Source organism: Nycticebus coucang, chromosome 8 (genome assembly GCF_027406575.1).
Source record: "Nycticebus coucang isolate mNycCou1 chromosome 8, mNycCou1.pri, whole genome shotgun sequence".
NCBI classification, from domain to species: Eukaryota; Metazoa; Chordata; class Mammalia; order Primates; family Lorisidae; genus Nycticebus; species Nycticebus coucang.
This window is the reverse complement of record NC_069787.1, coordinates 58458321-58480170: the sequence shown is the minus strand read 5'-3', so window position 1 is coordinate 58480170 and position 21850 is coordinate 58458321. Positions and strand designations below refer to the sequence as shown.

Genomic DNA, 21850 nt, shown 5'->3' with positions numbered 1-21850 from the left:
CAACACAGCAACCCCCAGGTCCCTTCTCCCCAGTAGTGTCTGCATTGGTCCCTTCCCACCTGTCCTCACACACTGGACAGGCCCAACATGCTGACTCCACGTCTAGCTGGCTGCATGCTGCCATTGTCCACACTTGGTGTACTGATATGATTCTGTCACCCCTTTACTCCACACCTGCTGTGACTCCCTACTGCTTTCTAAATAAAGCTCAGACCTTTTGTGGGGTATCCAAAACTGCACAGTCTAGCCCCAAACTGACTTTCTGGCCTTCCTGCCACCTCTCCATTGATCCCCACCTGGAAGCTTCTAGCTTCTGCACCATATTGATGCATTCTGGAGTGCCTGCCTGCTCTTGACCCCTCTTGGAAAATGTCCTCCCACAGTCTCTGATGAGCTGGCGACAGACCCCGAGATCCTACTGACTGGGCCTCAGGCTGGGCCTGGATAGGCTCTGGGCAGGACTCCCACTGACCTAGAACCTGGCTGGCACTCATATTCCTGTCCTGGATATTTAAAATAAGAGCCACAAGGGATGTTCCAGACAAAATGGAGGCTGGAGGTAGAAGGGTTGAATAAGACCTGGCCAGCCACCATGGTGAGGAGGGAGGCAGAATGGATATCTAGAAAGAAGTGCAAAAAAGAGGAGGGGGCAGGGGAAATGCAAGGGAGGGTCATGTCCCCACTGATGTCTTGGTCCTAGCTCTTTCTGAAATTTTTTACCCTTACAATAAATCCTCATTCTTCCCTAAGCCACTGTGAATGGAATTCAGCTCTTGAAATTAAAGTAATCCTAGCTGGGCGTGGTGGCTCACACCTGTAATCCCAGCACTTGGGGGGCCCAGGCAGGTGGATTGCCTGAGCTCAGGAGTTCAAGACTAGCCTGAGCTAGAAACCCATTTCTAAAAATTGCCGGGTGCTATGGCTGATGCCTGTAGTCACAGCTACTTAGGAGGCTGAGGCAAGGAAATTGCTTGAGCCCAACAGTATGCAGTTGCTTGTGAGCCATGATGAATGACATAGCACTCTATCAAGGGTAACAAAGTGAGACTCTGTCTCAAAAAGAAAAAGAAAAAATTAAAGTAGCCCTGAATAGACCACTGTCTCTCTCCTGCCATTTCTCCCTCCCTCTAGGTAGTCTTCCTTCCTTCCATATTCCTGGCCCCAGGTGGCCCTTCAAGACCTGCTCCAGACAACTTCCCCAGACATCTATTTCCTGGGTCAGGAAGATGCCCCATCTGAATCCTTCTTGACCTTCCTGATTCAGCACGAATGCCATCTTTTTAGAAAGCAGCCCTGGTCCATCCCAGTTGGTGGTTACCTGTTGTTCTTGCTTCTTTAAATTCCTTCAGTCCCTCATTCACTTGTATGGCCCAGAGCAGATGCTGCTTTCGTGCCGGGGTGCTGGGTCCTGCGGAACTGTTTCTGACAAAGCCAATCACCAAGCCTGGGACAGGCCAACAGTTTTCAGTGAGGCCATTTTGGAATTTTTCAGGGTACTTTTGGTCGTTCAGGAGGCTGAGATGGGTGGCGCCACTGCCCTTGTGCTGGGTCAGGGGTGAGAGATGCTGTGCAGAGGGTAGGACAGACTCATGCATCAGGTATTGTCCCATGTCCTACACGACTTTGAAACGTCCCCTGGGACATTCATACTTATATATAATTATCTCATTCTCGAACTGAATTCTCTTTCACAAAACATTTTTTGTGTGCTATTATCCTACAAACTGAGCTTTTGAGACTATAAATAACTACTGAGTGATGACTGTACTTTATCTGGCTGGGACTTTTACCCAGTGTTCTTAATCATTTTAGGAAATCCCATTACATGGTGGATACACCCCTTGTGGTATATGAGTTGTTAATACTACAACCTGTATTTGTGTATGTTGCATTCACTGTACCACTTATAATTGAAATACACATTTTCTATCATAATGCTTTCTTATATTTCATTTTGTGTCACATTCAGAACTTGATGTTTTATCTTTTAAATTGTGAACTTCATAACAAGATAATAAAGGTGTCTTTACGAAATATTTCTCACAAAAGGGACACTGGGCCTGAGAGGGCTGAGGACCATTGGCACAGGCCAGTGGATAGCTCCACCATTAAGGGTCTGAGGTTGCGGGTCTGCATGGGGCCACCTTTCCTGGGTGCACTGGGGCTGACACAAGTGGCCCCACAACCTGGTTATGTCTGGGGAGCACCCAGCACTTACTTGCCCAGTGTCTGAGGCAGGTTGTGGTGTATCGGGTGGAGACAATAGGCAGTCTCCAGCCCCTGGGAGAGAAGACAGAAAACTGGGATAAGGGCTGAGAGCACATGGTGGTGAACTTGTAGGTGTTCTGAGAGGTCTAAGTTTCATGAAGGGGGTGGTGAGGACACCATTGTGAAACCAAAATTGGGAGCTGAAAAATCCCAGCTTTGAGCAATTATGGACTATTGCTTCTGTGAACATTCTGGTACATATGTTTTAGTGAAAATACACTTACTTGTCTGTTAGTAAATCTCTAAGAATGAAATTGCTGGCCTATAGTTTATGTCTATGTTCAGCTTTAATAGAAAATATCAAGCAATTTCCAAAGAGGTTGTGTCAATTTATATTCTCGCCAGCCAAAGTTTGACACTTCCGGTCATCCCCCATTCTCACCACGTTCGTTATTGTCTGTCCTTTTCATTGTAGCCATCTGGTGGATGTGTGGTGGTATCGATCCGGCTAACATCAGTGATTTTCAGAATGGATCAGTGATGCAGTCACGGTGACTAACAGTAATAGTCATACGCAGCCTGGGTGATCCCCACAGGCACTGTGCTGAGGGAGAGAAGCCAAAGACAAGCGTTCATATTTTATGATTCCATTTACATAAAGTTTAAAATTAGGCAAAATGAATCCTTGCTGTTTTTTTTTTTTGTTTGTTTGTTTTTTTTTTAATTTTTTTTTCTTTTTTTTTGGTAGAGACAGAGTCTCACTTTATGGCCCTCGGTAGAGTGCTGTGGCATCACACAACTCACAGCAACCTCCAACTCCTGGGCTTAAGCGATTCTCTTGCCTCAGCCTCCCGAGTAGCTGGGACCACAAGCGCCTGCCACAACGCCCGGCTATTTTTTGGTTGCAGTTTGGCCGGGGCCGGGCTTGAACCCGCCACCCTCAGTATATGGGGCTGGCGCCTTACCGACTGAGTCACAGGCGCCACCCGAATCCTTGCTGTTTAAATTCAGGATGGTGGCACGGTGGAAGAGGAATGCAGAGGTTAGAGCTTCAGAGGCTTCTGGGTTTGGGAGAGTTCTGTTCTCAATCTGAGTGCTGGTTTCTGTTGGGCTGTAACACACTGTCCATGCTTGTTGGAAGGTACAATTCAACTCTGCCAAATACTAACATGGAACATGGACGAGACTCCATGGGAAAGTAAGCTATAAAGGATTTTCCTTTTATCTCCTCACACTTAGGATTAGGCCACCCATACTCTGAGGCATCATGCTGTGACTCTCTAGAGAAATGGTGACACTCAAATGTGTGTTTAGAGGTGAGAGTCATTATAAGGGTTTTAAACAGTGAGTCTGGGTCTCCTGTAATCAATGAATTTGGTCAATTCTGCCTCTCTGTCCAAACAATTTCCTTGAGTATAACGTCAAAGTTATCATCACACAGTTTCTTCTCCCCAGCTGGGGGTACATCCTCAGTCTGTAGGAACTTTGCATCTTGGCCACCTCTATAAAGTGACAATTCAGTATCTGAAAAAGGAGAGGTGGACCCTGTAGTGGTCACAGTGCCCATAGCCTCTGTTCATTTATTAACCATCTTAATTCAGCAAAGGCAAGCTCAGGGCTATTTCAAGGAACAATCTGGAAGTATGCTCATATCTAAGAGGTTATAAATTAGATTCGGAAGTTTGGGGTGGCAGCATGGGTCTCCCTGGGCACGGTAGGCATGACAGAGGCCCTAGCACTGACCTCATTAAACGAGCAGCAGTTTTCTCTGAACAGCCCTTCCCAGCCTGGATCAGAAGAAGCGTGGTAGCCACCAAGCATGCTGCCTGCCGACACCCCCACCACCGCCACTGTTCCCACCACCATCTTTCAGGGGGTGCCACAGTCCGGTGAGTACATCAGTGCCCACTATGCAGCCCTCCCCATCTGCCCCACGCTCAGCATAAGCTCAGGATCCTTTTGGACAGACTCAACCCTTCACTCGCCCTGAGGTTGAGCCCTGGAATGGACAGGTTGCGGTTTCTGGGGCATAGTCCTTCTCCAGCCATTTTAAATAAGGGATGGAGGGGATGTTTCTCAGCAGGGAATTGGATTTGACAATGTCTCTTCTCGAAAACAATGAGGTGAATTTCTAACTTTCTGGATTCCTATCAGTTGCTCAGATATGGAATTTCCCTTTCTGTTTTGCTTCTCCTCTAGTATTATACGTATAAAATTCCCTTCCACAGCCCATGTCTTATGTAGACCATTTCCATGAGGTGCCTCAGGAAATAGTCCTGTGAACAACATTGAGGTGTGAGAGGGAAGAGAATTTGGGAAGAGGGGACAAGATGAGGAAATGAGCAGGATCGGGACGCTGATCTTGCAGACAACAGGCCAGGGCATTCTAGGGACTTGTGATTGTCAGCTGTTTCTGGAAACTGTTAGACTTACACTGTCTGATACAGGTGCCACTGGCCGTGTGGAGCTAACAGGCACTTTCGGCGTGGCTAGTTCAAATCAAGATGTCCTGTAAGTGTAAAATATACATCAGATTCTGAATACCTAGTAAGAAGAAAAGAATGAAAAATATCTCATTAATAACTCTTTTATACTGTATATGTTGAAATGATAGTATTTGGGGTATTTTGAGTTAAATAAAATGTGTTATTAAAATGAACTTCACAGCCAGGTGTCGTGGCTCATGCCTGTAATCCTAGCACTTTGGGAGGCCAAGATGGGTGGAGGAGTTCAAGCCTGAGCAAGAGCAAGACCCCATCTCTACTAAAAATAGAAAAAAAACTAGCTGGGCCACTGTGGCAGGTGCCTGTAGTTATAGCTACTCAGGAGGCTGAGGCAAGAGGATCGCTCAAGCTCAAGTGTTTGAGGTTGCTGTGAGCTACGATGACACCACAGCATTCTACCCAGGGCATCAGAGTATCTCAAAAAAAAAAAAAAAAAAAAAATTAATTTCACTTGTTTCCTTTTACCTTTTTAAAAGATAAAAATGTGGCCACCAGAAAATAGAAAACTAGAGTGCCGCTCTCACTGGAGGCTGGCATTACATTTCTTTCTTTCTTTTTTTTTTAAAGGAAAAATGTCTATTGTTTGAACCATGAAAAAGAGTGAGCAAAAACTGGTGTGACATTTCATTTCTAAGTCTTCTCAATGAGATTATAAAATACTAAGCTGCTTAGTCTTTGCAAGCTCTTAAAAGTGTCTAGAAGTTTGTAGTATGTTATAAAAAGGCACTTATAACATGTGAATTGATTTTTTTTTCCTTTTTTCTTCTTTCTCTTTTTTTCTTCTTTTTCTCTTTTTTTTGTAGAGACAGAGTCTCACTTTTATGGCCCTCAGTAGAGTGCCATGGCCCCACACAGCTCACAGCAACCTCCAACTCCTGGGCTTAAGCGATTCTCTTGCCTCAGCCTCCCGAGTCGCTGGGACTACAGGCGCCCGCCACAACGCCCAGCTATTTTTTGGTTACAGTTTGGCCGGGGCTGGGTTTGAACCCACCACCCTCGTTATATGGGGCCGGCGCCCTACCGACTGAGCCACAGGCGCCGCCCGTGAATTGATTTTTAAAATTCACCTCAAAGATATAATTGAAATTGCTTTGAGGAAATTTTCTAAATATAGACTTCCAAACCAATAGGACTTCACATTTTCCTCTTTTCCAAAACATAAACTGGCATTTTCCCCATGTTATCTACAGATGTCATAAATATGGGTGGCCTTCTCCCACTTTGGTTCTTGATACAGATAAACAGAAAAGCAAGCTAAAATTAATTTGTCTGCTTTTCTTCACTTTAATCTTCATTTTACTTAAGATAAAACAAAATTCGTTATTTGTAACCAAGGTTTTTCAGAATGGCATTACATTCCTGTTAGCAGCGTTCTCTGGACACTGGGTAAAGGCCCTGAATCCAGCTTCCTGACTGTATATCCAAGTAGCCATTATACCTCTATAATCCCACTCAAGCCAGGCGTGACTCAAGAGCAGCTGAGAGAACAGAAACTGGTGGCCTAGAATGTTGTCATCTTGGGACACTCGTTGGGGTGCCAGGAAACTGTCAGTCTTGGGGACCTGACTGACCCTGGAGCAGATCTGTGTCCAGGGTGGGGCCCCGTCTTCTGTCCCCTAAGTCTGACCTCTGTCCCTATGTTGTTTTGCACTGAAGCTTTTCTCCCCAGACATGAAGAACCTCATCTTGGAACTGGAGACCTCGCACTCCCCGTGCATGCAAGGCTCGCTCAGCTCCCCTGGGCCTCCTGGCCCCCAGGTTGGTGCTCTATTCGACTCATCTGCTGTCTTCTGTTCAGAGCAGGGAAGCTCACTGGGCACAGCCCCTTGGTGTCTGCCCCTTCATGCGTGATACAGAGCTGTTCCCCCCTCTCTCACTTACCTTCTGCTCCAGAGCCATATGGATAGACCACTGACTCCCCTCCTAGAGAATTCTGGCCTCCCAGTCTGGATTTCCTCATCTAAGCAATGGGGATAATAGTTGCCCCTGCTGTCTTGGATGTCAGAGGGAATCACATGAGCTGCTGCCTGTGTGGATGTGGCTGTTATTCCAGTTATCAGCACACAGACCCTCGGTGACAGTACCCCATGTGCTCCTTGACACCCCTCCCTGTGGACCTCTCAGAGGTGCATTCAGTGCTGAAGAGTGGAGGCAAAGAGAAATTTGTCACCCTGAGCTTCACTGGGCCCCCAAGTACTGCTACCAAGCATCCCACCCCTCCCATAAGCTAACGGGAAGAGCGAGGAACAGGCAAAATGCTAGAGAAAGGGATTTTTTTATTTTTAGAGAAAGGACTTTCTAAATAAGCAAAAAAGCACCCTCTGTGACCCCACCTGCCAGGCTCCAGCTCCTCTGGCTCACCTCTGGGAGGGGACTCCATCAATGAGAGACCTCCCTGGGCTGGACCCTCGGCCTGGACCCTGGGCCTAGGCCTTCCATGGGAGGAGAGAGAGGGTATAAGGAGCAGTCAGTTCTCCAAGTGCTTCCCATGAAGGGGACATAGAAATCATATCATTCCCCTGGGTCCCCCCTCCTGTGGCTTCCCAACACAGGAAGACTGAGAAGCTAACTACGACTTTTGGATGACAGAGGTCCCCGGAGGGGCCTCTGGCCTGTAGCTCCTGCATCATCTCAACCAACTCCACTGTCTTCTCCACTCAGCCATAGGGACCAGCTCTTGGGTCCTCAAATACTCCAAGCCTGCATCAGCCTTAGGGTATTTGTGCTGTAGTTCTTGCAGTTTGAGTTGTTCTTCACTCTGGTTTTTATCATGGCCAGCTTTGATGGACACTCAGGACTCAGTTTTTATGCTGTCCTCAACCACCCAGTCTGAAGCAGTCCCCCTCATCGTCATTGTCCATGTGTCACAATAATCTGTTCTAATTCTCTGTGCACTTTTCCCATCTGGTTGCAGCTCTCCCTTTCTTCTCCCCACCCCCTTTTGTTCCTGGTCTCTTGGTCACCCCTCTGTAAAATGCAAGCTTAGTGGTGAAGGTTGGCACACTGCACTCACCAGCCCAATCTTGCAGCAGCGTCTTTTAAACTTCCACTAAAGTCTCATCGTCTTTGGCTGCTTTTGCACCACAAGGGCAGAGTTGACTAGTTGTGGCAGACACTAAATGTGGTCCTTGAAGCCTAAGGCACTTACTATCTAGCCTTTTACAGAAGAAGCTTACTGACCCCTGGTCTCTGGGAACAGGGACACTGTCCGTCTCACTCATTGCTGTGTTCCAGTCTACAGCAGTGTGTGGGTTGCAGGAAGTGCTTCATATAGATTTGTTGAATGCAAGAAAGAAAACAGGACTCTGGGGCGGCGCCTGTGGCTCAGTGAGTAGGGCGCCAGCCCCATATACCGAGGGTGGCGGGTTCAAGCCCAGCCCCGGCCAAACTGCAACAAAAAAATAGCCGGGTGTTGTGGCGGGTGCCTGTAGTCCCAGCTGCTCAGGAGGCTGAGGCAAGAGAATCGCATAAGCCCAAGAGCTGGAGGTTGCTATGAGCCGTGTGACGTCATGGCACTCTACTGAGGGCGATACAGTGAAACCCTGTCTCTACAAAAAAAAAAGAAAAAAGAAAACAGGACTCTGAACCTCTGGCCAGAGGCTGCCACAGAGAAGCTGGGAAGTCTGAAGAATGGCGAGGTGGAAATGCTCTAAGCAGCATTTCTATCTTTCCGATCTTAGCAGTCTACTCTGACAGATCTCGGGCACCTGGGAACCCACGGAATATAGAAAAGAAGGTGGGATTCTTTGTCATCTCAGAATCGTAGCCCTCTGGTCACACTTGCACATCTCTGACTGTGTGTAATCCCATTTGAGGCACAGGCAGTCTGGGTTGCCCAACTACAGGGTCTACGCTGCCAACTCGGTTTCCTACTCAAAGTGAGATCCCTGGCCTAGCAGGTCGGCATTTTATGGAAATTGGTTAGACATGCAGAATCTCATCCCCTCCCCTAACTCACTCAATCAGAATCTATATCTTAACAAGACACCACCCTTCCACCCAGTGAATGGAGTAAATCACCTGAGCATTAAAGTTGGAGAAGCACTGAGCTAGAGCAGTGACCTTGTAAAATTTTTCCACTTTGAGAAATGGAAAAAGCTAAGGCTTAGAGGAATGAACAGAATGAAATAAAAAATCTCCCTCTTCCCTATCCCCAAACAGAAAATAAATAAACCAGAGATGGTGGTTCTCAGACTTATCTGCAAATTCCAGTCCCTAGGGAGCTTCAAAAATTGCCCAGGCTTGTGCCCCTCCCCTGGAGACTGTTATTTAATTGGTCTGGTTGGTGGGGCGGGGCTTTGGGATTTTTCAAAAAACCCAGGAAATTGTAATGTGCTGAGAGGTTTGAGAACCACTTGTTGGGGGGTGGGGGCTGGCTGTTTGTCATGACAAGTTTCTGGAAATATTATTTTAAACAGGCTTTGTATTGTGCAAGTTCACCTGCAGATCTTGGGGGTACAGTGAGTCCCTGAGGGATTTTCCCCTCTGCTGTTCTGAGAAATTTGGAAAGCAACTCACTGAGAATTTCACTGAGATGCAAGAGCAGAAAACACCTGCATTCTGGCTGTGGGTATACAAAGCTTTGGTGCAGTGGGTTCTAGAGTCTCTGAGCTGGAGTCAGTTCCGCTCCTGTGGCTGGGCAATGAGACAAAAACGTGCAATTTACTTGCCCAGTTCTTAACATAAAAAATAAGACTTTCCCTGCTGAAGGAAGGCACAAGAGAATTATTTGGCAGATGGTGCCCACAGATCAACCATGGGAATTTCTAAATTGGCTGTTGCCATGTGCAAAACTTAACTTCTCTCTCATCAGGGCCCCGGGGAATCTCAGTAGCAGTAGCTGAAAAGATATGTGAGGTGGCAAAGCCTCTTTTTTTTAGCAAATGGAATTTCTTCAAGACTCCTTAGTTGCTCTCACCGAGCACTTTAGATGTTTCGCGCAACCAAAAGGTTCCAGGGAGAAAATTATAATCACAAGCTTGGCGCCCATAGTTTAGTGGGTAGAACGGCAGGCTACATACACCAAGGCTGGCGGGTTTGAACCCAGCCCGGGCCAGCTAAACAACAATGACAACTGCAACAAAAAATAGCTGGGCGTTGTGGTGGGCACCTGTAATCCCAGCTACTTGGGAGGCTCAGGCAAGAGAATCAATCACTTAAGCCCAAGAGTTTGAGGTTGCTATGAGCTGTGACGCCATGGCATTCTACCCAGGGTGGCAGTTTGAGACTCTGTCTCGAAAAAAAAAAAATTATAATCACAGAGAGTAGATGTGTAACCCTTGCAGCACAGAGACAGCTAAAGATGAAGGACAGAAAAGGGCACGAGAGGGGCCTTGTGGGTCCTTGAACCCTGCATCTGTGTGGGGAGTGAGGCTGCTGCTGTAGGAGTCCAGTGTACCGAGAGGGTCCCCATCAGTCCTCTCTTGGCCTGATTTATACTTTCTACACTTCTTCTGTTGATTGTTTAGGGGCCACCAGGACTTCCTGGCAAGACAGGACCAAAGGGAGAAAAGGTAGGAGCTACTACTTTCTTCTTCAACCTCTCCTTGGTGATTTTAGCCTGTTTTCTTGGGGTGGCACCAAACATTTTCCGGTTGAGATTTCTAGACGTGTGCTAGTGTTGCCTCAGCACATGAGGATGGGCTGCATGATAGCCGAGCTGCTGTAGCAGGTGCGGGACACCACTGGTGTGTTTGAGCTTGGCCACTGGGAGGGCTGGGGGACTGTGAGTGGTCAAGCGAACGAGCCTCATGGCCATGCCCAGTCCTCAGCCCTCCTAAACCCTTTGCTTCCCAAATCGCCTCTCCTTAACTGTCTTCTCCATCCACAGGGGGAGCTTGGCCGACCAGGAAGGAAGGTATGGTCTGTGCTGTTCCGACAGCGTCACAAGGGCAACTGTGCTCTCCGTATGTGGTATATGTGTGCTCCTAGGGCTGTTGCCAGCAGCACACTTCAGGGGCCACCAATAAATACTCAGGTGGACAATGAGGGTGCTGCCATCCCTATGACAATAGCAGTAACCTCGTCCTTTCTTCCAAATCTGTGGGTTAGGAACTGGAGCCTGCTACTGCCAGGCATTCAGACTTCTTCTAGGAGCTTGCAAGCTTGGCCAAATTTCCCTGGCCTCAGACCATCTCATCCTGCCATCCATCAGAGAAACCCTCCAAGGCCCCAACCATTAACACAGAATAACTCTCACTGTCTATTTGATTAAACTGGAATAAAGTGCCAGAGCAGACAGAAACAAATGGCTTTTGCTTTTTAGCTCAGCTGAAATAAGTGGGAGTTACTTAAGGTCACAGTGACTCTGAGTGAACCAAACACATGTTATCAAGCCTCTCCTTAGTGTCAAGAAGGAGTAAATCAGAGTGGTGCCTGTGGCTCAGTGGGTAGGGCGCTGGCCCCATATACCGAGGGTGGCAGGTTTGAACCTGACCCCAGCCAGCTAAAACAGCAGTGGCAACTGCAACAAAAAATAGCCGGGCATTGTGGCAGGTGCCTGTAAGTCCCAGCTACTTGGGAGGCTAAGTCAAGAGAATTGCTTAAGCCCAAGAGTTTGAGGTTGCTGTGAGTGGTGATGCCACGGCACTCTGCCGAGGGCAACAGAGTAAGACTCTGTCTCAAAAAGAAGAAAGAAAAAAGAGGGAGTAAATCAGCAAGCCACTATACCTGCTGTGGTTGGTGGATCCTGGCACTGAATTTCTAGGTCTCGTTGCTAGAAAGGGTAGAAAACTTTGGCCAAGAAAGATGCCCATAGATCTAAATATAAATGACTGTATTTCTCATTAAATGTTTTATTCAAATAGTTTCACTCTTGACAAGAATCTTAAATAGTCCTTTGCCAAGGCAAAGTCACAACTCTTTAGGGCACACATGAAAACTCTAGCCAAGGCACAGCTGAAGTGCTGGGCTGGAGAGGATTCTGGGTGGCTCCACGCTCACACCCAACAAGGACCATGAGTGATTAGTGACGTCTGCATGGACTTGGGAGGCTAGAGTAGAAACCAGCACACGCACCAGCATTTGGCACCTCTGGTTTAGGGGATGAACCCTGCACATCTCTAGCTAACTGTGAAATTAGCCGATGGGTGCAGAAGTCAAGAGAGATCCCTAGTCCCTGCTCCCACTCTCTCTTGCAGGGCTCCAGAGCCTGGCTTGACAGAGACAGGGTCAGCACATATCACGTGCAAGTGAATAATTTATTAAGGGAGCACTGCAAAGAGGAGACCAGAGGGGAGTGGGAGAAGTTGGGGGGTGGCGTTGTGGTGTCAGGTGAAGCCCAGCCTCTGTGGCTTCATCTCTAAGGGAGACCAGGAATGTGAATTGCCCCACAGCTTGTCCTGCCTTGAGGTGAGGGAGCTGGACTGTTGGCTGCAGAAAGAAGAGGCACATGGGTACTAGGCTGTTCCAATGACCTGGGCAGACTCTACAGTAGCAAGTTGCAGGAATGAACTGTTAACAGCGAGGAAGGCAGCTCCTGGGGATGGGTGCTGAGCAGGTGAAAAAGACCTCGAGGGGGCGGCGCCTGTGGCTCAAGGAGTAAGGCGCCGATCCCATATGCCAGAGGTGGTGGGTTCAAACCCAGCCCCGGCCAAAAAAAAAAACCACAAAAAAAGAAAAAGAAAAAGACCTCGAGGGAGAACCAACAGCATCTGCTATTGCTCCCCAAACATACTCCCGTCTTATTCCACAGCATGTCCCGGGGGAGGAGCCATGGGAATGCAGGGGACATTTGAGGAGGTGGTATGGAGGTGATGGAGATTGAAAAACCAAGAAGTTGGCTGGGCACAGTGGCTCATGCCTATAATCCTAGAACTTGGGAGGCCAAGGCAGGTGGATTGCCTGAGCTCACAGGGTCAAGACCAGCCTGAGCCACAGTGAGACCTTGTCTCTAAAAATAGCCAGGCATTGTGGCAGGCTCCTATAGTCCCAGCTGCATGGGAGGCTGCAAGTCCTGAGACCAAGAGTTTGAGGTTGCTGTGAGCTGTGATGCCGGGGCACTCTACTGAGGGCGACAAAGTGAGACTCTGTCTCAAAAAAAAAAAAAAAAAAAAGGTCAAAAGAAAAACCAAGAAGTTTAAAATCCCTTTCCCACCACCATCTATTTCTTAAGTAGAATAAGATCTTGTTTGGTGATAATACATGACACCTGGGTTTTAACTTATACCTAAATAACCCACCTTTTGGGGCTGTCAGTCTTTGGAGGGGGGGGATGAGGGTTCTGGGGACCATACTTGAAGGCCCCATCCTCCCCTCTGGACCCCAGAGACAAATCTTATTTCTTGGAAGTAAAGAAAAAAACCCACTTGTTCTGACTTTTGTTCTTGGTCTTTGAAGGGTAGACCTGGCCCCCCAGGAGTTCCTGGCAGGCCTGGGCCTGTCGGCTGGCCAGGCCCTGAAGGACCCAAGGTAAGTGTGGTATGCTTTGGGGCTCTTATGGTGTCAGAACAAGAGGAGGGGGGATGGCAGCTCCCTTGGCCCATGGCACATAGTCAGTGAATCACTTCCTCAAGAGGAGAAAGAAGAGAGTTTGAGGACCATTCACAAGTCCCCAAACACTTCCTCCTTCAATTGGACAGTAAGACCTTGGTCAGTGCAACAGCTCTGTTTCTGTGGTTGGAGAAAAAGAGAGGCAGCTCCCTCCTTTCACAGGGGCCCTGGTTCTCCTTCGTTTTCAGAATTAGCAGCCTGTTATTTGGTTTCCTGAGGTGACTTACGAGGGGCTTGTTGCTGGGAAGCTCTGGCCTGTCTTGCTGATCTGGTAGGGAGTGGAGGGTTGATAGGGTGCGTTGGCTGGCTGATGGATGGCAATCCTACATTCAGGGAAGGACTGCCAATTGCTGATGAAATTCCTTCCTCAGTTAGGGTATAGAAGGCAAACATACTCCTATCTGTGCCTCTGTTTATGTTCTCACTGGTGGCCATAGACTAGAGGTTCAGAGGCCAGGACTCAAACATTTCACCTGCGGAAGTCAGGGCTGGACAGGTGGATAACATCATCTTTGGTGATTCACTTTCTGAATGGGAGTAGAAAACTGTGTTGCCAATCCTTTTAGGGAAAGTCCCCAGGATATTTCTTTTAAAAATCCTCTTTACAGAGCTGAGCTGTCTAACATGGCAGCCATTAGCCACATTGACTCTTTTTTTTTTTTTTGTCGTGAATAATTTCTGTTTATTTTATTTTATTTTTTTTATTAAATCATAACTGTATACATTGATATGATCATGGGGCATCATATACTCGCTTCATAGACCATTTGACACATTTTTATCACAGTGGTTAACATAGCCTTTCCGGCGTTATCTCAGTTACTGTGCCAAAACATTTACATTCTACATTTACCAAGTTTCGCAAATACCCCTGTAAGATGCACCACAGGTGTGATCCCACCGATCCCCCTCCCTCTACCCACCCTCCCCTTTCCCAGTTCCCCCTATTGTTAAGTTGTAACTGGGTTATAGCTTTCATGTGAGAGCCCCAAATTAGTTTCTCTTGAGCTCCCAAAATGTGGCTAGTACAACTAAGGAACTAAGCTTTTAAATTTTAAGTAATTTAAGCTTGAATTTTAAAACCTTTACTTAATTATGTAATTTGAAAAAACTTAAGTATGTTTGGAGCAAGTTGAATGTGTGAATCGCTTATTCAACCATAAATTTTATGGCATCTAAATACAGATCAAGTATTTTCAATTAAAATTTAGCACCTGAATTGAAATGTGCTTTACATGTAAAATACACAGTAGGTTTCAAGTAGTTATTACGAAAAACAGAGCGTACAATATCTCATTGATAATTTTTATATAGATTACATATTGAAATGATAATTAGATTAAATAATTATATTAAATGGATAGATCATTAAGATTAATTTCACTTGTTTAGTTTTATATTTACTGTAACTTCTAAAACATGTTTTTGTTGTTGTTGTTTTGTTTTTGAGACAGAATATCACTTTGTTGCCCTGGGTAGAGTGCTATGGCATCACAGCTCACAGCAACCTCAAACTCTTAGGCTTAAGTGATTCTCTTGCCTCAGTATCCCAAGTAGATGGGACTATAGGCACCTGCCACAACACCTGGCAGTTTTTAGAGACGGGGTCACGCTCTGGCTCAGGCTGGTCTTGAACCTATTAGCTCAGGCAAATCCACTGCCTCCATCTCCCAGAGTGCTGGGATTACAGGCATGAGCCACTGCGTCCAGCCCTTAAAAAATTATTTAATTAACTATGTGGCTTATCTTATATTTCTACTTGTTAATGCTAGTATAATGTCTTTTAGCACAGATGACTGGGAGTTCTAACTGCAAACCATTCTAAGGGACCTCCATATGCAAAGAGCAAAGTAGGCAAAGTTTTTTTTCTTGACAAAAAGTGACAAGACTATTCCCATAATACATTCAGAAAGTGAATCACAAAAATGACAAAATGTTGACAACTTGTCTTTTGAAGCTCCAGTGCCCTCATGCTTTCCCCTTTACTCTCTCACAATCCTCATGAGGAAAAATCAAGTATTGCTATTTATGATATCTTAGTGAGCATTTAATTTGGAGATCTGCTTCACTTTATGCATTTTAATTTTGTATTTCATCTTGAATACAGGAATAAAACATGAAGTATAGGACTCTGGGAGGGAGTAAAGGGGAATTTCAGTATTTGGGCCTCAGATTTCACAAGCCAGTCCCAATGTCCTCAGTTCTAACCTGATCTTGCCCATGACTCTCCTGGTTTAGTTTCTCTAAAGAAATGTCACTATAGATCATGTTTTCCTTATTCTATTTCCCACAGGGTGAAAAAGGTGACATGGGTGTGATGGGCCTGCCAGGGTCAAGAGGACCAACGGGCTCCAAGGTGAGTGTGTGATCCAGATAGACATTCCCACGTTTTCTCACTAAGGCTCTAGAGCAGCTGCCATCTACCAAGAAGGAGACCAGATGGGGCTGCTCCCGTGGGCTGGGGAATGTCACAGGTATAAAGGGCCTGGCAGCAGGGTGCGTGCCTTTACCAGCTCTTTGGCGGGGGTGGGGGTGGGGAAGGGGGGCGGGGGGGAACATCATGCTCTGGAATGCAGAGGCATAGGGATGCCATTCCTGCTGTTCTCCTGGGCAGTGAAGGTCAAGCCTCTGGATAATAGGACCGATGGAAACCTTTGATCAAGTCTTTGCACTGAGAAAAGCAATGTTCCTTTTAGGCCTGGTATAAACACAACCTCTGGGACATCTCTGCTTTTACTGGTATAACCCGACTAAAACTTCAGCACAATGTGGAGACACATAACCACCATTTTCAGAGATTCCTTCCACTCTTGCACCAAACTCGAAGGTCCTACAGGGCTGACTGTAAATGTTCCTTTTGCTTTCTTTTAGGGATATCCTGGATCCAGAGGGGAAAAGGTTGGTGCTGGTCTCTGATGGCATCCAGAGCCTGGTGTGGGGAGAGGCTCTGGCTTCAGTAATAGCAGAGGGTGGGCCCTGGTCTCTCTTTAGTCAGCAACTGCAGTGACTGTCCCTAGATCTTTCCTGTCCTTTGTCAGTGGGCTGAGACAGAAGTAAGGAGCCTCCTGAAACAAGGAAGCAGGTTAGGGTGGGAACCCCATGGAGGCAGAGGCCCTTCCCACAGAGCAGATGAGTGAATGAAGGCTGTGCCAGGGAGAGAATGGGCACAGTCTGCATTGTGGGCGGTGGCAGATGGCAGACGTGTGTCTTTAGGCCAGGCTTCCGCCACCAACTGTCTCATCTGCTCAAAACCAAACCAAACTGAAATAAAACCAGCGTACCCTGGGGACAGTTTCCTACAGGATGAGAGAGGATCTGGGCCTAGGATTTTTTGTGAATTGTCCTTTCCTAATATAAGAGATCTTTGGGGTTCAAATAGAAGGTAGATCACAAAGCATTCTGTCCCTGGGCAAGTCACCTACTGTCTCTGAGCCTAACTGCCTGTCAATGAAGCTGCTGGCTTAGGGAGCTTTTCAGTTTGAAGTGCTCCACTTGTCCCCCATGGTATTAACTCTCCCCTGTGGTTTCCTCCTAGGGATCCAGAGGTGACAGGGGTGACGTGGGTCCCAAAGGAGAAAAGGTAATGGGCATTCCACAGAAATGACCGACTTCTATGGAAATGGCAGCCTCCTGTCCACCCCCACCTGTGGACAGATGAAGGACAGACAGGCCTCTATCTTTAAAGTGGCCAACTAAGCTTGTCCACAGCTCTTTCAAGGGCTAGTTATTTCAGAGGTGGTCACAATGTTTGATGTTCTTTTTACAGGGCTTCCCAGGATTTCCTGGAATGTTGGGGCAGAAAGTAAGTACCTAGAAGTTAGGCCTCTGTAAAAAAAAAAAAAAAAAAAAAATCAGGCCCTCCAAGCACAACAAAAAGAATTTTGCCTCTTTGTCTATCAGGGAGGAAAAGTGGGTTTAACCAGGGAAGGTTCTGCCTTAGGGTGTGTAGCAAGTTGCCTTACATACTAGAGACAGGGTGGCCAGATGGTCTGAAAGCTCACTCCAACCCAACAGGAGGGAAAGGACACCCCCAGAGAGAGGCCTTTCTTTGCTTTTCCTGCCTCCTAAATGGCTATGGTAGTGTTCAAACTCAGAAACCAATCTGAAAAGGGGCTCAGATCTGAGTTACAAGGGTCAGGGCCCCTCAGCGCATGGGCCCCAGTGCAAAGCACAGGCATCCTTAGCTTAATGTACTGCTGCCTAAACTCTTAACGCAGTCCTTCAAGGGTGGTGCACATTCTGCCAGAGATACACAGCAGTATTTAAATAGTTAAATGTTTAGTGGATATCTTGCTTGGAAGAAGACTTAATAAAGGAATCAGTTTCAAGTAACTTGGTTTTTTGTTTTTGTTTGAGACAGAGGCTCACTTTGTCACCCCTGGTAGAGTGCTATGGCATCATAGCTCACAGCAACCTCAGACTCTTGGCTCAAGCGATTCTCTTGCCTCAGCCTCCTGAATAGCTGGGACTACAGGTGCCCACCACAACACCTGGCTATGTTTAGAGGCGGGATCTCACTCTGGCTCAGGCTGGTCTGGGACCCATGAGCTCAGGCAATCCACCCACCTCAGCCTCCTAGAATGCTAGGATTATAGGCGTGAGCCACTGCGTCTGGCCAGTTTCAAATAACTTAAAGGAAAAAATATTCTGTGAATAACAATAGAGTGGTGTGCATGCAGATTTGTCAAAGATTGTGAAGGTAGCCATTGGCAACAGATTTTTGGAAATTTTTACTTAGAATAGGACCTAGGGAAGAAGAATGATAGTGGGTAATGGGGAGTATCAGAGATTAAAGACAGAAAGGTAAAAAAAAAAAAAAACGTTAAAAAATAATGACAGAAAAGTGCATAAATGGCCACTTAGAATAGCTTCTGGCTGGGTGCAGTGGCTCATACCTAAAATCCCAACAATTGAGAGGCCCAGGCAGGAGGATCACTTGAGGCCACAAGTTGGAGACTAACTTGTACAACACCATGAGACCATGTCTCTACAAAAAAATTAAAATTTAGCAAGGTATGGTAGCATGTTCCTGTAACCCCAACTTCTTGGGAGGCTGAGGCAAGAGGATCACTAGAGTCCAGGAGTTTGAGGTTACAATGAGCTGTGATCACACCATTGTATTCCAGCCCGGATAACAGAGCAAAACCCTGTCTCTAAAAAAAGGAAAAAAGGCTGGTAATGGTGGCTCACACCTGTAATCCTAGCACTCTGGGAGACCGAGGTGGGTTGATGGCTTGAGCTCATGAATTGGACACCAGCCTAAGCAAGAACAAGACCCCATCTCTACTAAAAGTAGAGAAAGAAAAACTAGCTGGGCATCGTGGTGGGCACCTGTTATCCTAGTTACACTGGAGGCAAGAGGATCTCTTGAGCCCAAGAGACTGAGGTTACTGTGAGCTACAATGACACCACAGCACTCTACCCAGGGCAACAGAGTGAGAATCTATCTCAACAACAAAAAGGACAGTTCCTAAGCTAATATTGTGGTATTGGTTGCTTATGTCATATGACGTCAGAAATTGTTATTATAAACCTAGGTCTCAGAAGTATTCTTCAAACATGTAAATGAATGCCCTTTTAGTATTTTTAATTTTTTAAAGTTCACCTTAAACTTTTATTTTCCAAACTTGAATAAGTGTTCTTATCTGAACTTATCCAGCCAGTAGAGAATGTTTAAATATTTTTAATCAGAGGCCAGGTGTGGTGGCTCATGCCTGTAATCCTAGCACTCTGGGAGGCTGAGGCGGGTGGATTGCTTGAGCTCAGGAGTTTAAGACCATCCTGAACCAGCGTGAGACCCCATCTCTAAAAATAGCCGGCTGTTGCGGCCAGTGCCTATAATCCCAGCAACTTGGGAGGCTGAGGCAAGAGAATCACTTGAGCCCAAGAGTTTGAGGTTGCTGTGAGCTGTGATGTCCTAGCACTCTATTAAGGGTGACAAAGTGAGAATCTGCCTCAAATAAATAAATAAGTAAATAAAATATTTTCAATCATGTGTTAATTTATTATGGTTTGTCACTACCTTAAGCTGTCAGAAACTATTCCTGTAACCCTCAATAGGGTGCTGGATTTTAAAAAATAGATAAATTATATAAAGAAATTAAAGGAAATATTAAAAGAGAAAAAATAATTTTATTTTTCAATATTTAAAATAAAATTGACGCAGTGTGGCAGTGAACCTTAAAGAATAATAAAAATCACTATAAAATTATGACAGCTTCTCTGACCTCTATACTATTTCTAGACTTGCCATCTAAAAGAGATTTCCTCTCCTTTCACAGCAGCCTGTTTTAAGCTGGAGCTGATATGATAACCATAATTAATGTCTTAGGAGGACAGAAATTAGATCAAGAAATTACTGGCTGCTTCCAGTTGATGTGGAGAAGGGCCACAGTTCCTTCTGAAAATCTCTTTACAAAATTCATGCTGCCTGTGCCGCTGTTTTCTCCCACACAAACAAGATATCCCCTGACCCCCCCCCCCAAAAAAAAACAGCCACGGGAAAAATTGCACAAATAGCTCCATGGACGGGTAGAAAGCACCCTGTCCTTTCACATTCTCTCACTGCCTAGAATGCTGAAGGAAGCATGAGTAGGAAAGAAATCATAGATGTAAGGACAATTCTTGGTGAGGCAAGACATTGGTGGTTTGAGTAGGGACAAGTTTATTGCATTGGTTGAGCTGACAGGTTTATTTCAGAGCTTTACGCTTGATCCATTCTGTATACTGGTGTTTCCTGGAGCTTTCCATTGTGCCTAACTTATTCTGACCTCCACACAGAAAGGTGCTAGGGGTTTATTACTGTCTCTGAGCGGGTGGGCAGCTTCTCACGGGCACCGGCTGCTGAGATGCTCATGGTTGTAATTGATAAATTTATCTCAGTGGTGGTGCTTTCTGGGCTGTGGGGGGATGGCTGGAGAAAGGAATGATGCATCCTGTGGGTTCATGACTCAAAGAAAAAACATAAGTGAGGTCAGAATCCTGGAAGAAAGTGTAGAAGTGTAACAGAGGGAATTGCCTGGGGAAGAAAAAAAACTGCAAAAATGTTTGCTGTCTCTTTAAAACTTCTCCCACTCTTTTTGGGAACCAAGACCTACATCCCTGCCTAGGGTGGTGGATGGGGGTTCTATGGGCAGGAGAAAATCTTTTGTTATTTGCGCAGAAGGAGGTGGGGAGTCAGACTGACATAGGGTGGGCAGAGATGGGACAATTAGAATCATTAATTGTAGGTAAAGGGCAATATTGTAGAACTGAGGGCCCACTCTTTAAAGGCTCTATATTTCTGCTGATGTACAGAAATTTGGACTTTTAAGTCTTCCATTTTTCCTCCTTTGTGGGCAAAATAACAAACTTCTCGTTCCTTTCCCTCAACCACTTGACCTTGTTCTTCTGATGCAGCTTTGTGGACAAGTGCTGATCCTTCAATAACAAAAGAAAGAGAGAAACTAAGATGGATAAATGAGTTGTGTGAACATTTGGCCTTAAACTATGAGATTATGTAATTGGAGCATTTAGTTCTGAAAGTTCAACATAGGCTTATCAAATAGGAATATAGTTTTCCAAGGCTTCTCAGTAATTATATTGAGTATTTGAACATTTGTTTGGAACATATCTCCCTGCAAAAGTCAAATGGAACTCAAACCAATGTTTACTGAAGAGTGGGGAAATAGAGTATTCCAAGTAAAGATCATTGAATGAGCAGAAACTTCCTAAAGATGATAGTTGGCAAAACCGTGCCAACCTTTCATTCAAAACATTTACATGTAAATTTGTGTTAAAAAACAAAACATAACCAAGCACAACATAAAATTTCAACTAAAAGAAAAAGCATTTTCCCCAGACAGCTGTAGAGTCACGGACACTCATGGGACTGAACTGCACAAATCTCCCGCTCTGGCTATACTGGAGGATGGTTCGTCTCCACCATTTGGCCACCAATATATGTGCGGTCCCACAGCTTTCTCTCTCAGATAATAAATAACCCATCCAGGGTTACCTTCTTTCTTCCTCTTCCTTGAAAAGATGAGCCTACCTTTCTTATGACTTCATCACTTCTCAATCTCCCAGGACAGCTCACTTGGAAAAGATTTGGCAATGATTAGACAGATCTGTGTAGGTGTGCCTGCTGCACATGTCCTAATGCCTGTCATGCTTCTCTTTGTTCTTTACAGGGTGAAATGGGTCCGAAGGGTGAGCCTGGGCTAGTCGGACACCGAGGACCCACGGGAAGACCAGGAAAACGAGGCAAGCAGGTAAGGATCCGAGAGCCTGTTGCCCTGGGGGTGCAGGGAGCAGCAGGCAGAAGGGGTTAGTCACAGCTATTTCATAGACCCAGACACAGCATCCTCTGGGCTGTTGGACAGAAGTAGCACCACTTCCAGAAACCACTGTCATCCCTGGATTAGCCATAGTTTGAGGCAGCTCGGCTAGGAGGCTGCATTAAGACTACGCTCAAGGCTAGAGTGAGAGGGGATAAGAGCAAATATCTTCACCAAAGCAACTTAGAATGGGAGCCGAATGTGGTCAATTGCCCAGAAAATCCACTTTTTGCCTCAATGTCCCAGACATAAATGGGGTTTTGAGAAAGAGCCCAGATAGTTCCCTGTTGCTGAAGGGTTTTCTGGGTCCCAACAATAGGGTGGTTTTGC

The 21850-nt window shown here is 46.1% G+C and overlaps 1 protein-coding gene across 4 annotated transcripts in view; it reads left to right on the top strand.

Moving 5' to 3' along the window:
* Nucleotides 1-21850, top strand: part of COLQ (collagen like tail subunit of asymmetric acetylcholinesterase) — a 76160-nt gene that overhangs the window by 34634 nt on the left and 19676 nt on the right. For 3 of the 4 annotated variants that reach the window (XM_053600611.1, XM_053600608.1, XM_053600609.1), the window contains exons 2-11: nt 3985-4097; nt 6369-6470; nt 10181-10225; nt 10543-10569; nt 13050-13121; nt 15496-15558; nt 16074-16100; nt 16738-16782; nt 16969-17004; nt 21374-21454. In XM_053600611.1, the coding sequence (XP_053456586.1) occupies nt 3985-4097; nt 6369-6470; nt 10181-10225; nt 10543-10569; nt 13050-13121; nt 15496-15558; nt 16074-16100; nt 16738-16782; nt 16969-17004; nt 21374-21454 (611 nt within the window). The remainder of the gene's footprint in view (nt 1-3984; nt 4098-6368; nt 6471-10180; nt 10226-10542; nt 10570-13049; nt 13122-15495; nt 15559-16073; nt 16101-16737; nt 16783-16968; nt 17005-21373; nt 21455-21850) is intronic. The other variant, XM_053600610.1, reaches the window with a different exon arrangement.